At 48.2% G+C, this 12,520-nt stretch overlaps 1 protein-coding gene across 5 annotated transcripts in view; it reads left to right on the forward strand.

Moving 5' to 3' along the window:
• Window positions 1-12,520, forward strand: part of GAB2 (GRB2 associated binding protein 2) — an 86,721-nt gene that overhangs the window by 69,475 nt on the left and 4,726 nt on the right. For 2 of the 5 annotated variants that reach the window (XR_010996385.1, XM_068181672.1), the window contains exons 3-6: window positions 5,856-6,096; window positions 8,785-9,383; window positions 10,433-10,527; window positions 11,248-11,530. Coding sequence is in view for 4 of the 5 variants with exons in the window: in XM_068181672.1 (XP_068037773.1) it covers window positions 5,856-6,096; window positions 8,785-9,383; window positions 10,433-10,527; window positions 11,248-11,530 (1,218 nt within the window). In the remaining variant the exon portion in view is untranslated. The remainder of the gene's footprint in view (window positions 1-5,855; window positions 6,097-8,784; window positions 9,384-10,432; window positions 10,528-11,247; window positions 11,531-12,520) is intronic. The other 3 variants (XM_068181673.1, XM_068181674.1, XM_068181675.1) reach the window with 3 other exon arrangements.

Raw genomic sequence — 12,520 nt, forward strand, 5'->3', positions numbered from 1 at the left:
ACTGTCCTTCATCCCTAGGTGTGGGTCACTGTCCCACTCCAGGACTCTCAGACGAGGGTGTCCCATGTGGGATGCTCAAGGGCACACATAAGCCACGTTTGTGAGCATCCACCTTCATCTGCTTTTATCTTGAAGCACTGAAACCCTTATAACAAAAATAAATAGGTGCACACCAGACATCCCAGTCTGGCCAAATGTTAGACTTCCAAGTATTGACATGAGTGTTGAGCTCCACCATCAAGTGGCAGATTTGCTCTTTGGATGGTAACTGCCATGTCCAGGACATCTTGATATGAAACAGAGATGGGTTGCTATCACCAAGGGGTATTTCCCAGGGTAGGGATGGGATTTGGGGCACAGCCTCATCTTGCAGAAGCAAACCTGTGTTCTCCAGGGGGAAGCATTGCATTGTTTCCGTTTCAGTCTCTCTCCCTTCTGCCCCTTTGTCCTTCAAATAATTGATTACTGTTAAAATAAGTGAGATATGTAATGATTTGAGGTCAGAACTTGGTTCCTTTCCCTCTCTTCTCAATCACTCTCGCTGCAGTGATTTTTTCCCCCATTTCCCTTGCTTCTCCAAAGCAAATGCTCTCACTTTGCCAATATTTTTCAGTTGTTTCATACAAATGCAAGCACAGCACTGATAACTAATGGAGAAAGGCTGTTTGTTTATTGTCATCTTTTTCTCACTGTCACTCCCATAACTCTTTATTGGGTAATTCTCCCTATCCTGTGTCAAATGCTTAAATAATTGGGAGATTTCACTGTTCTCTATAGAGAAAATGTAAGGAAACTAGCATAGGCTAAGTTTCACCATTTAGATGAGCGAAACTGTATTACTGAAACCATGCCCTCAGCCCTCTGTGCAGCGGATCCTTATCTGTAAAGGGGTGTTGCTCCTCCTTTCCCTTGGCCAGTCTGTCTTGACCAGTTTCCCAAAGCAAATGGAAATGAGCATCAGAAACTGGAAAGAAAAAGCTCAAAAGCCCTATGTCACTGTTGTCTCTCTACCCTTCAGCTCTTCTGCAGTCAGGGATGAAGCTGTGTCCTGTCCTCACTTTTGGGAAGCTCAACTGCTCCTGCTTGGCACCCAAAATTCAGACAGTGATAAGAACTGGAGTGCCTGTGCCCATGCACACAGCTCTTCATTTTGAAGGAGAGGGGAAATTATCCAGATCAGATGCTGTGTCCCACTAACCTGCTGGAGAAAACCTTTAGTGATCTGCCAGTGCATCCTCAGACTGACAACAGCTTTTCCAAATGCCATCCAGCTTGGAGGCGATAGGGAAAGCTCAGTAAATAAACCTTCCTCGGGTGCCATGCTCATCCTCATGGCATCCCAGGGCCTCTTGGCAGCACTGTGGTGTGTTGACTCATCCACTGGACATGTTGTTTGTTCTCTTTCTGCCAGGAGAAGCATGTGGATGGCTTGTTTTGGTAGGGTTGTTTGTCTTGTTTTAATTATTTCTTGGTATTTGTGCATGAGGAGAGAGCTGGCAACAAAAGTGGGGGTGCAGGGAGTTTCCCATGAAGAAGATTCCCCCTCTTTTTTGCTAATAAATTATGGAACTGCTCCAAAGAGTGAGGAAGACGATGGTGCATAAGCATGATCTGCTCTGTGCCATCCTAGGGATTATTTCTAGTAGGTTTCTACTATTCCCTTGATAAAGAAAATCTCATTTGCCACAAGTTTTAACTGGCACAAAGTCAGCAAGCAGTGTGGTCGAAGGCACTTTGTGGCCAGAGCAGATCTGAGGAGCTCTTGTGGAGGTCTTGGACCAGTCCTTGCCAGTTTGGTGTTGGGGATCATGGGAGTTTTGTGCCACTCAGGGATGCCAAGCAAGCCTGGCACCTTTGCTGCAATCAACAGGAGCACAGGAATTTATCCACAGCATCATGTGAAGATACAGGGAGCTGCAGTCCCAGCCTCTGCCTTCAGGCGGGGAAAGCTGACGTTGTGGCTCCAGTGGAAAAGGATATTCAGAGCAACAATTTCCAAAGGAGGCTGAGTTATTATTTAGCTCAGATAAGCCCAGGAACACTGTGTGAAGCTATGTGCACACAGCAGTAGTCAAGTGCTCTGAGCAAGGGAATTCAGAACTGTCAACAAGGAGGGAATTACCGCTTTGGGGGATTGAAAACATTCATAAAAAATTCCTGGCTCCCAGCCTAGTCCATCCCATTGCTGGCTGTGCTCATAGTTGTGGATTTTTGTTTTGAGGATGAATTTCCTAGTTTTTTTCCCCACTTTGCTGTAACACATGGATAAAAAGCTGTATCTTAACCTGGACTAGTGAGTTCCAAGCCTTCAGCCAAAAGCCACTGACATCATGGGGTTTTGCAGGGCTGTGCTGGTTTGTCCCTACAGAGCTGCTGGCTTCTTGCAGGGACCAATGCAACAGCTGCAGCCTGAGCCCAGCAAGATGTATTTGTGTAAATCATGCTGCTGACATTGGATTTTAACTTGTGGGCGTCCAATAGCGCCTTTTCCAGACCGTGAGAGTCCAATTCCCCAAACTCGGAGGAGAACTGGCCAGGAAACATGGGCTTCAGATGACACTTCCCACATGGCCCCACTACATAACTTTAAGTCTGTCCCCCCTGGGAATGGCAGTTAAGAACTGCACAGGATCTTATCCCTCCTTGGCTGTACTTGATACATTCCCTTAAAATATCAACATCAAGCCAAAGGATTAGAGGGTTATGTCTACGCTGTTAAATGATGGAGGGACCTGAGTTTATTCATGGCCCCAAGGGGGATGGCCATGAGGGATTGAGAATCATCATTCTTTTTGTCTTGTGAAGAGCTTGATTTGAGTACCTTTGGTCATGATGCGAGTGGGACTGATGCCTGGAGGCATCCAGATGGCATCCCATGGAGATTATTCACTAAGAATGCTGCATGAATGTGGAAAAGGAGTGTTTTTCCTCATTGCTTCGTAGCTGGGTGCTGCAGCATAGCAAGTTGAAATGGCTTTGGGATCTCTGTCTCATTGTCGTCCTCTATGCCTTACCCTCCTGGGGATCTGTCTGCATTTAACTTGATCTATTGTCCTGATTTTTCCCTTAGCGTGTGCTAGTCTTCAAATACTATTTTTCTGCCATGATTTCCTTTCTTGCCTCCTTTCTTGCCCTCCAGCAGGACCTGCTGTCAGCGTGTGACCTGGACACATGAGCTGTCCTTTATTCTAGTGCCAAAAAACCCCACAACATAAAAAATCCAGACCAATCTTGGCAGTCTCCTTCAACAGGATTTATCTTCCCAGCCCTTGCAATACCCTCCCAGCCCTACAAAGCAATCCATCTCTCACCTACTATTATGGAGTTCATCTCACAGACCTAATGGAGTACGTGAGTCCTGAATTGGCTCCCACTAATGCTCTCAGTGGCCGGGTCACTGTGGGAAGCAAGCTGGGAATTCATTTTGAAAATCGATGAGGATGCCAATAGAGTGGCTTTCCCCAGGGAAGTGACATGCTTTTACCAGGCATTGCCTCCTGCCCCCCTTCATCCCCCATTTTCATTTATGTGGTTGGAGTAACCGTGGAGTAATTCATCTTAATTTCAATGAGTTCATCTTTTGCACTGCGTTCTCTGGTTTCCCCAAATCAGAGTGATTTTTGGGGAAAGATTAAGGTTTCCTGGCAGTGCAGAATGCCATGGCTCCCTGAAGTGTTATGATCTGAAGTTGATGTACCCTGGGGTGTTGCTGGGGATTGTCTCCTCTGTGCAGCCCCATCTGTCCCCTCTGGATGTGTTAGCAAAAATAAATCAGTGTTATTTCTAACTCCTGGGTGTATTTTGCCTTGCCATGATATTTTGATGCAATGGCAAGTGCAAGAGTCTGTAGGGATAGTGTGAGAGGACGGCTCAGAGCTATTGGAGGGACCCCAATGCAGTGTAGTTCATAGTTGTCCCCAGAGGTGACCTTCATGCTGGGATGGGAGCACACCACCAACCTGTCATCCTCACCATGCCCAAAGAGTCTTGGCCAAAGCACAGTGCCGTGGGCAATTCTTGGTGATTCAGGAGGTGGCAAGATGGGGTTCCTGAGAGGTACTTTGGGTGCAGCAACCCTGTTTTTGATGGCAGTGTGGGTTTGGGATCTCTCATCCTGGTAATCTCAAAGCACTCTATTTGGAATTTTCATAGCTCTCAAGACTCCTTTTCCGATGGGGATCATTCTGCACTGCTATGGGATAAATATTTAATAAGAATGAGGGTCAAGACACTGTTTTGTCCGAGGACACTGAGATGGCCATTTACTCCCATGAAGAGCCCCAGGGGATCTTTAATGCCCATGCAAAAAAGACAAGAATCAGAGTTTTAAGCTGTCATCCCCCACCATTAATGTCAATGTTAAATATTGATCCTTTCTGTGTTTAGCACAAACCAAACAACACAGTCAAGCCAGGCTCTTTGGCTTTTATTAATGTACTTTTTGTGCACCGGGTGAAGTTTGCAGTAACACCAGGAAAAAAATGTAGCAGCTGTGAATGAGCAGCAGACAAGATTGATTTTGTACCTTGACATGATTCAGAAGTTGATGAAAAATCACACTGTGTGGAGCTTCTCCTTGTCCAAGCCACTATAGCCGCTTTGTAGAGAACTCATTTCTCTGTAGCATAAAGGAGTCACATGCAAAATTTCTGGTATGATCTGGAATCTGAGGGAAGGAATAGAAAACAGGGGATTGGTAATCTATATAAAGTCCCTCATCCTTGTGTTGGAGCATGGGTGCCTGAAGTCAAATTTGAAGAGTTGGTGAACATCATGTCAGGGAAACGTGAGATCAATCCCAAAATTAGTGGTGGCTAGAAAATGTGTGGATTTCCCCTTTTTGTTGGGGTTTGGGTTTTTTCTATGTTTTGTATCAGCACCAAATAAATGTAAATCACACTTATAATGTGAAGTGTGACTTCTGTGAACCATAGAGAGTGGTTTTCACATGTTAGGAGCGTGTGGATGGTCTTCTGTGTGTTCTTCTGCACCCAGAGATGGATCAGCATTTCCAAAATATTCTGCAGCTTGTGGGTTTTCTGGGTGTTTTGGTTTTGTTTTGGCTTTTTTGGTTTTGGTTTTGTTTTTTTTTTTTTTATGTGAATTTACAGCTTGGCTGTAAAAACTCATCTGTGGTTTGAATTAATGAAGCACACTTATGAGAGGGCTGGAGTAGCTGGGTGATTATTCCTGACCACTGGGATATTCTCCATTGAAATTAATTTAATATTTTAAAGTCTGTTTCTCCTTGAGCAGGGGGAGTGGGCAATAAGAGTCAGGTCTTGGGTCTGCATTCCTTTATATTCACAGAAAACAGCAGCAACTCTCTTGAGGTCACAAAATCAATACAGAATTTGGAAACATGAGAATATTTTTCGTCTTTGCTGTCATTATGTCCATCTAGATTTCCACCCTATTCCTCAGTTAACCCAAGTGTAAAGGGATAGCAGTGATGCCCTTACACAGAGGGATGGAGGTGACTTAAATCACATCTCACTGCAGTGTGAAAGCTCCTCTCTTTTAAATCATGTTTTAACAACCCACTGAGCTCCCCAAGAAATAGGCTGACATCCTGCAGACATCCCAGCAAACCACTAAGCACGTGACAAAGTATTATAAAATTAGGAAATATGATTTATGATAAAATATGATAAATATTTATTTCCATACACGGTACCTGTAGTTGCATGTGCTCTGAGTAGAGAAGCTGAGAGGATCACTTGGAGCCTTTAGCAAACCACACCGACCACCATAAAAGCCAGAGCATTTACGTAAGGAAAACCCTGGGAACACAGGATGTGGGGATGTGGGGTGGCTACATCTGACACTCACAGGTGTGTTTTTTCCCTGTACAGACACCCTGAGGAGCATTGCCTCCATGAACCATGCCCCACGCTCCTCCCCAGCAGAGCTCAGCAGTGCCAGCCACCACCTGCTGCGAGAGCGCAAGTCCTCAGCGCCGTCCCACTCCAGCCAGCCCACCCTGTTCACCTTCGACTCACCTGCCAGCCACCTCCAGAGCACCCTGTCTGCCAGTGCCCCCCAGGACTACCTTTTCCTGCACCAGTGTATGAGCAGAAAGTCAGAAAATGCAAGGTATAGTGGCCCACCCACTCGGGGACAGCTGAGGGGAGGGCTGGGTGTGAGTGGCTCAACCCATCTCCATCCTTGGAGGTCTGCAAAACCCATCTGGAGAAGGTCTTGAGTGATGGTCTCATCTCATCATGGTTGGGAAGAGGTCAGAGTGGTGACCTCACAAGTTCCCAGCTTTCATGGCTTTTCAGGTGTTAAAAACTGGCTGAAAGGTCAGACCCAGATGATGGTGGTCAGTGGCATGAAGTCTGGTTGGAGGCCAGTCCCCAGCAGTATCCCAGGGGTCAATACTGGGTCCAATTCAAAGGGGCATGAAATTGATGAAGGGCCCAGAGCATCTTTCTTAAATGGAAAGGCTGAGAGAGCTGGAACTGTTCAGCTGGCACTTGAAGAGGCTCAGGGGTATCTCCCTTGCAGGGACAGTGCAAAGGGGATGGAGCCAGGCTCCTGTCAGTGATGCCCAGGGCCAGGAGCCTGAGGCCATGGGCACAAACTTAAATGCAGGAAAGCCCATCTGAACACCAGGAAACTTTTTTTTCACTGTGAGAATGTGACTAAACACCAGCAAACATAGCCCAGAGAAGTTTAGGAGTCTCCATTCTAGAAGATATTCAGAAGCTGTCTGGACATAGTCCTGCCACAGCCCTAGGCTGCCCTGCTTGAGCAGGGGTTTAGACCAGATGACTTCTACAGGTCCCTTCCAACCTTAACCACTTTGTGATCCTGCAGGCAGGCCCCTAATCCCTGCCCTTAACCAGAAAAAGGACAAACAAAGGGATGGGCAGGGTTTGCAGCACCCTACTGTTCACCCCTTCCAGAGCTCACTGGCTTTCGTGGCAGCTGGTGGTGCACAGTGTGGGATTTCTGAGCCAGCGACAACTCCCCGCCTCCAGACCCAGCCGGTTGCCTTAAATAGCGAGTTTTTTTGACGGGAAGAGTTTTGGCTCGCAGGAGCGGGCAAGGAGGGAGGGAGGGAGGGAGAGACAGTCGGAACCCAGCTGGCGTTGAGTGAGAGCAGAGCTCAGACTGCAGCCTCCACTGGGCTTTCCTGCTGCAGCTGAATTTCCCTACTCAGAAAAGAACAACAGAAAAAAGGCTCAGAAAAATTAACTTCAGATAATGTTAATGGAGCAGTGTTTAAAAAAAAATGGTCCTGTAACACTCCAGCTGTGAGGATACCTAAAAGCCACCCTCTGAGAACCTGAACAGGGCTGAGACCTGGAGGAGAAGGGAGCAAACACCAATGCTTTGGTGAGCAGAAACAAACTGGCCAGTGGTAGCTTCTGCAACTGGGCCAGAAATAATCTCTGATCAATGCCCAGTGCATGGGGTCAGGCTGCAGGACTGCTGGGAATCTCTCCCCTTTCTGCTCTGGAGCTCTTACTTTATTCATCCATAAAATCAGGGTAATAGTAGCTAATTGGCAGGCAATGCAGAATAATTAACCCATGAGATGTTTCAAGTCGTCAAACAAAAATACCCTGACAGAACCCAAACCACTTCTGGGTGGGCTGAGGTCCAAAGGTGGCAGGGATTAATTTGCCTTACTACAGCATCACTTGCTTTTTCCCCTAAATAAGCCCTATTTCTGAGCGCCATCTCGTGCTGAATCCATGAAACAGAGTCCCTGTTGTCCCTGCAGAGTATTAGCCACACCAGAGCAGTGTAAACCAGCATATCCCACCTTTTCCCATAGGACTGGCACTTTCCCAGTGATTTGCCACAACGGGAAACTCTCCCCATAAGCATTTCATTTTTTCTCACCACAATGATTGATACAGGGCAGAACTTTCTTTTGGGGGGGCTGTCTATATGGGGCTGGCTGAGCCCTTTCTGACTGGGAGAGTGTGGTCCCCAAAAGCCTGACCCATGTGTGGGATAAAGCAGGGTTAAAACAGGAGATTAAGTACCTTGAAGGGAGTCAGCAGAGGAGCAGTGGCTAACCAGCAGTTGTTAGAGGCCTGAGATCTCTGTGCTTGGCCCCTGTTCTGACAAGTGTCCCCAGGCATGACCTCATGTAAATTGAGGAACCATTACCAAGGCATGGATCTAGTGGCCACATTGCCCTGCTCACCCTGGATGACTCAAGGGCTTTTACAAATCTGAAATTAGCCCTGAGGTTCATTCATCCCCCCATGCACGTCACGGCTGCAAACCGCAGATCCCAGCTGGGGATTTCAGTTACCTCCCCAGTGCTTGTCCTGCAAGAGGGCAGGATGATGGCATGGCTGGAGACTTTGAAATAATCCCCATCAGAAATTTTTTCAGGTCTTCTCAACCACATTTGCAAGGAAGAGGTGAGATGAAGTCTCTCTCCTAAGCTGCAGATGGGCAGTCGAGGCACCATGGCAGTGCTGGCAGATTGGCACTTTGCAGCTGTGCCCTGGGAAATCCTCAGCTGGTGTGAAAATTGCCCTTTTGGAGCAATTTATGCCTGGACAAAAGGCTCATTCTTGCTTATGGCCTTGTCATGAAGCTGGGTGCATGTACCTCTCACCTATGACAGAGGCATTTTGACGGTGTTTCAGGATCAAGTGGCTTGTGGGCATGTTTGGAAGGGTCTGAGGTGTTCTCATTGCTCTGGGGCTGGGCAGTGCAGGTCAGTAAGGTGACAAACAGAGGGAGCAGAGCTCTCTGCGCCCAGAACCGGCTCTCCCCCCATTCCAGCCCTTTTCTCCTCTCCCTCTGTAGGAGTGCCAGCTTCTCCCAAGCCACAAGGTCTGCCTTCTTCATGCGTAGCGACACGGCGGTCCAGAAGCTCTCGCAGGGCAACGGGCACTGCATGAACGGCGTTGGTGGGCAGCTCCACGGCTTTTACAGCCTGCCAAAACCCAGCCGGCACAACTCGGAATTCAGGGACAGTGCCTACGACCTCCCGCGCTCCTTTGGCTCCTACACCCACCCCAAGTCGAGCCTCACCAGCTCTGAAACTGATAATGAGGAGGTCTACACCTACAAGACTCCCAACAACACCCTATGCAAGGAGTTTGGGGAGCTCTCCACAGACTCCTATGACATCCCTGCCACCCCACTCTCCATCTACCAGATCCCCAGGACATTTACACTGGACAAGAACCACAATGCTCTGGCTGTGGCCGCCAGCGACTCACCTGCTGCACCACCCCCACGGCCCCCGAAACCCGGGCAGACAGAGCCACGGTGGGGCAGTCCGCCCCAGCAGCCCCAGCCTGGTGAAAATTTAGGTCTTACCCCTATGGCAGCCACCATTCCCCGTAGAAACACACTGCCAGCAGTGGAGAACAGCAGACTGCACCGAGGTGAATTTGTGGGTGGGGACCTGGGGGTGGCTTTGTGCTCTCCAGCAGCCTTGGGCAGATCAGTTCCACTGGGTTGTGGTAGGGTTGGGGTGCAAGTGGCATCAGTCAAGGAGTTGAACACAGAGAAACTCTGCCCAGCCAGGATCTTGCCCTGGTTTTTCTATTCAACAGGCATGGAAAGGCATATGCAGAGTTTTGCCCACCAGAGCTGCTCAGCTGGCTCTTGGCTGTGTTGTACCTTAAACCAAAACCCCAAATGTGCTTGTTTATTCAGCCCTTTGCCAGATTTTTTGTAATTTCAGATATTTTTAGCTTACCTTTATTTCAATTTGTAACTAAGTTTATCAGAAAATACTTCAGCTTGGAACTGCCTTGGTTTTTCTTGCCAAGGTGGGTGAGCAAAACCTTGGTTTTGCATATCTCCAAAACCCAACATCCCCAAGTGCAGCAGAGCCACGAGTGCCATTGGCCATGGGTGGGCTGTAGGTGTACATGCCCTTTCCAAACCTCATGCCTAGGATGAGATAGTTGCAAAGTAACTTAGAAAAGGTGGCTGGAGAGAAAATGCACTGTAAATTATACACACAGCTCTCTGAAATGCTTCTTCCATCTCCTCCTACCTAAATGCCCACACTTAGGCTGAGATCAGATTTATGCTCAGCAGTAAACAGAATGGTCTAAGAGCTTAGCACCCATCCTCCCCTTACTGGAGGCTGCCAGCCTTCACATTTACTGAGCAAGCTCTAACAGAGCTTCCAGTTAACCCAGTTTTGTCACCATGATCTGTCTTATCTGACACCTTTACCCCTGGGACTTTGCAGCTCTTCAGCAGAACAGGGTTAGGTCTGCATGGCACGTGCAGTTGTGCTGATGCATCAAAGAGATGCTAATTGTGAGGGAACATAGCAGAGAGCCTGTGACAAGCTAAAGACCAGGTCTTCTCATCAGCATCTCAATCACCAAGAACAGATACTGCCCTACCAGTGCCTGGATTTTGTTTGCAGGGACCGCTTTTTGTTAGCAATTGTGGTGGGACACATGCATTTGTGGTTGTGTTGCAGCTTCTTCTTGTGAGACGTATGAGTACCCCCAGCACAGGGGCAGCAGCGCCGTGCAGTCAGTCGAGTCCATGAATGATGGCTACAACTCTTATCTGGTGAGTTGGCCTTGGTGTGGGCCACCACACTACAGGCACCACTTGCACCTTACAGATTCAGAGATAAGTTGGTTCCAAGTTGGCCCTCACAGCCCAGTCCTGTAGAGCTAAGTCAAGAAGGGGTCTGTTAATGGTTTCTGTTAAAACCATGGTGGCTTGCAGAGAACAGATGGAGTGGCAACCACCTAACCCAGCATCATGTGCAGAGCTTTGCTTCCACACAGTGTATCTGCCTGCAGCTTTTGCCCCAAAAGACTACCCAAGAGTTTGCCTTCTTCCTGAAAGTCTGGGATGTCGCTGAGCTAAATTTTGACATGCTGCCAGAGCAGCCTCTTTTGTGCACTTTCTAAGATTTCCTGAGCTGGAAATGACATTAAAGCAACCTTTCATATTGCATTTTAGTCATGGACAGAGCCTAGGGAAGAAAGATTTTCCAGGTTAAGCATGCTTCTCCAGCTCACTCTGATCATGAGAAGATGCTCAGGTCTGGGTGATAAAGACCTTTCTGAAAACTCAGGATGTTGCAATGTCTTAGAAACAAAGGAGGTAGACCCTCTCAGTGCAAACAGATGTCCAAGGAGGGGACAGATCATTCCTTCCTTTTGTGCTCAGATTTTAGAGTGAATGTCCCCTCAGATGTTGTTTGGTTATGATGAAAGGAAGGGTTTGTAGTGGATGGGGTTGAGCAGTGCCTGATGCTCACAGCACGTCCTCCCCCAGCAGGCCAAGGCAGCGGTGGCCCGCTCCCACAGCACCGACTCAGAGGACAACTATGTCCCCATGAACCCTGGTTCCTCGCCCCTAATCCACGCCGAGAAAGCCAACGACAATGCCCAAAGTCTCTACATCCCTATGAGCCCTGGGCCGCACCATTTTGACCTGGTGGGGTTGTCCTCAGCCACCCTTCCCATGCATAAAGGAGGAGCCGTGGCTCAGTGCCACCGACGGCTGAGTGAAATCCAGCCCCCACCAGTCAACCGCAACCTCAAACCCGACCGGAAAGGTAAGAACGGTTGGTTATGTGCATATCTTTCCAGGAATCCTTCTGTTCTCTTAATACTTCAGACTACATCTGTGAAGTTGTGTCCAGTCCTAGGCGGGGTGCACTTTGCTACTGACAGTACAGTCAGACCTTCAGATGTCCCCCATCCCCTTCCTCTTTCAGAAGCTCTATAGTGCAAATGCAGCTTTCATCGTGTTTGAACAGTCCATCTCAAACCCTTCCAGGCCTTTACAGGAGATGGATGTCACAGGCAGGATTCCACCCCCTTGGCCTGCACACCTCCCTGTGCTCCACCCCAAAATCTCAATGTTGTATTCAGATGACACAAGTTTTTCCTACAGTTTCCTACTGGCTAGTTCCAGGCAGTTCTTCCTTCGGGGCTCTGCTGACATTCTCCATATCTCTCCCTAATCCATTGTCTGACAGGTGGCCAAGGAGATCCTGAGGAGGAGGGCTCCCATCTCTAGGGTGTCAACACCTAACCCCATGAACACTCCATTCAAGGGCTGGGGTTGGATCATAGAACTCTTCCACCTAATGAACCATCCATGATGAGAAGAGCTTTCACACTACCCTGCAGATGTCCTTTCCCACTCCCTATGGGAAAACACTCCACACAGAGGCAGTTCAAGCCTGGTAGAGCCTGGTCTTGTCCCCATCTAATGCATTAGTTACCACAGATATCTAATGAGTGGTTTTGGGGTTTGGGCATTTTTAGCAGATCTCTATTCCCTGGAAGGCACATCCCCCTTTTGGGACTACCCACCACTCTGGGGCTATGAAACAGAGGGAGAAATTCACTGTTTTCTTCCAGTTCTGGTGTTAAATGAGCACAAGGATTTTGGTTCGGAGTATTTGTCATCAGCAAGGAGGGCTGGGAGGCTGATTAGTAGAATGGGAAGTAATCAGCCATCTGTTGGGGACACTCCCATGCCAGTAATGGATGCTGAATTGTAGGAACATGCTGCCTCTGAATAAAGGCTTTTCTCC

This window comes from Anomalospiza imberbis, chromosome 2 (genome assembly GCF_031753505.1).
Source record: "Anomalospiza imberbis isolate Cuckoo-Finch-1a 21T00152 chromosome 2, ASM3175350v1, whole genome shotgun sequence".
Lineage (NCBI taxonomy): Eukaryota > Metazoa > Chordata > Aves > Passeriformes > Viduidae > Anomalospiza > Anomalospiza imberbis.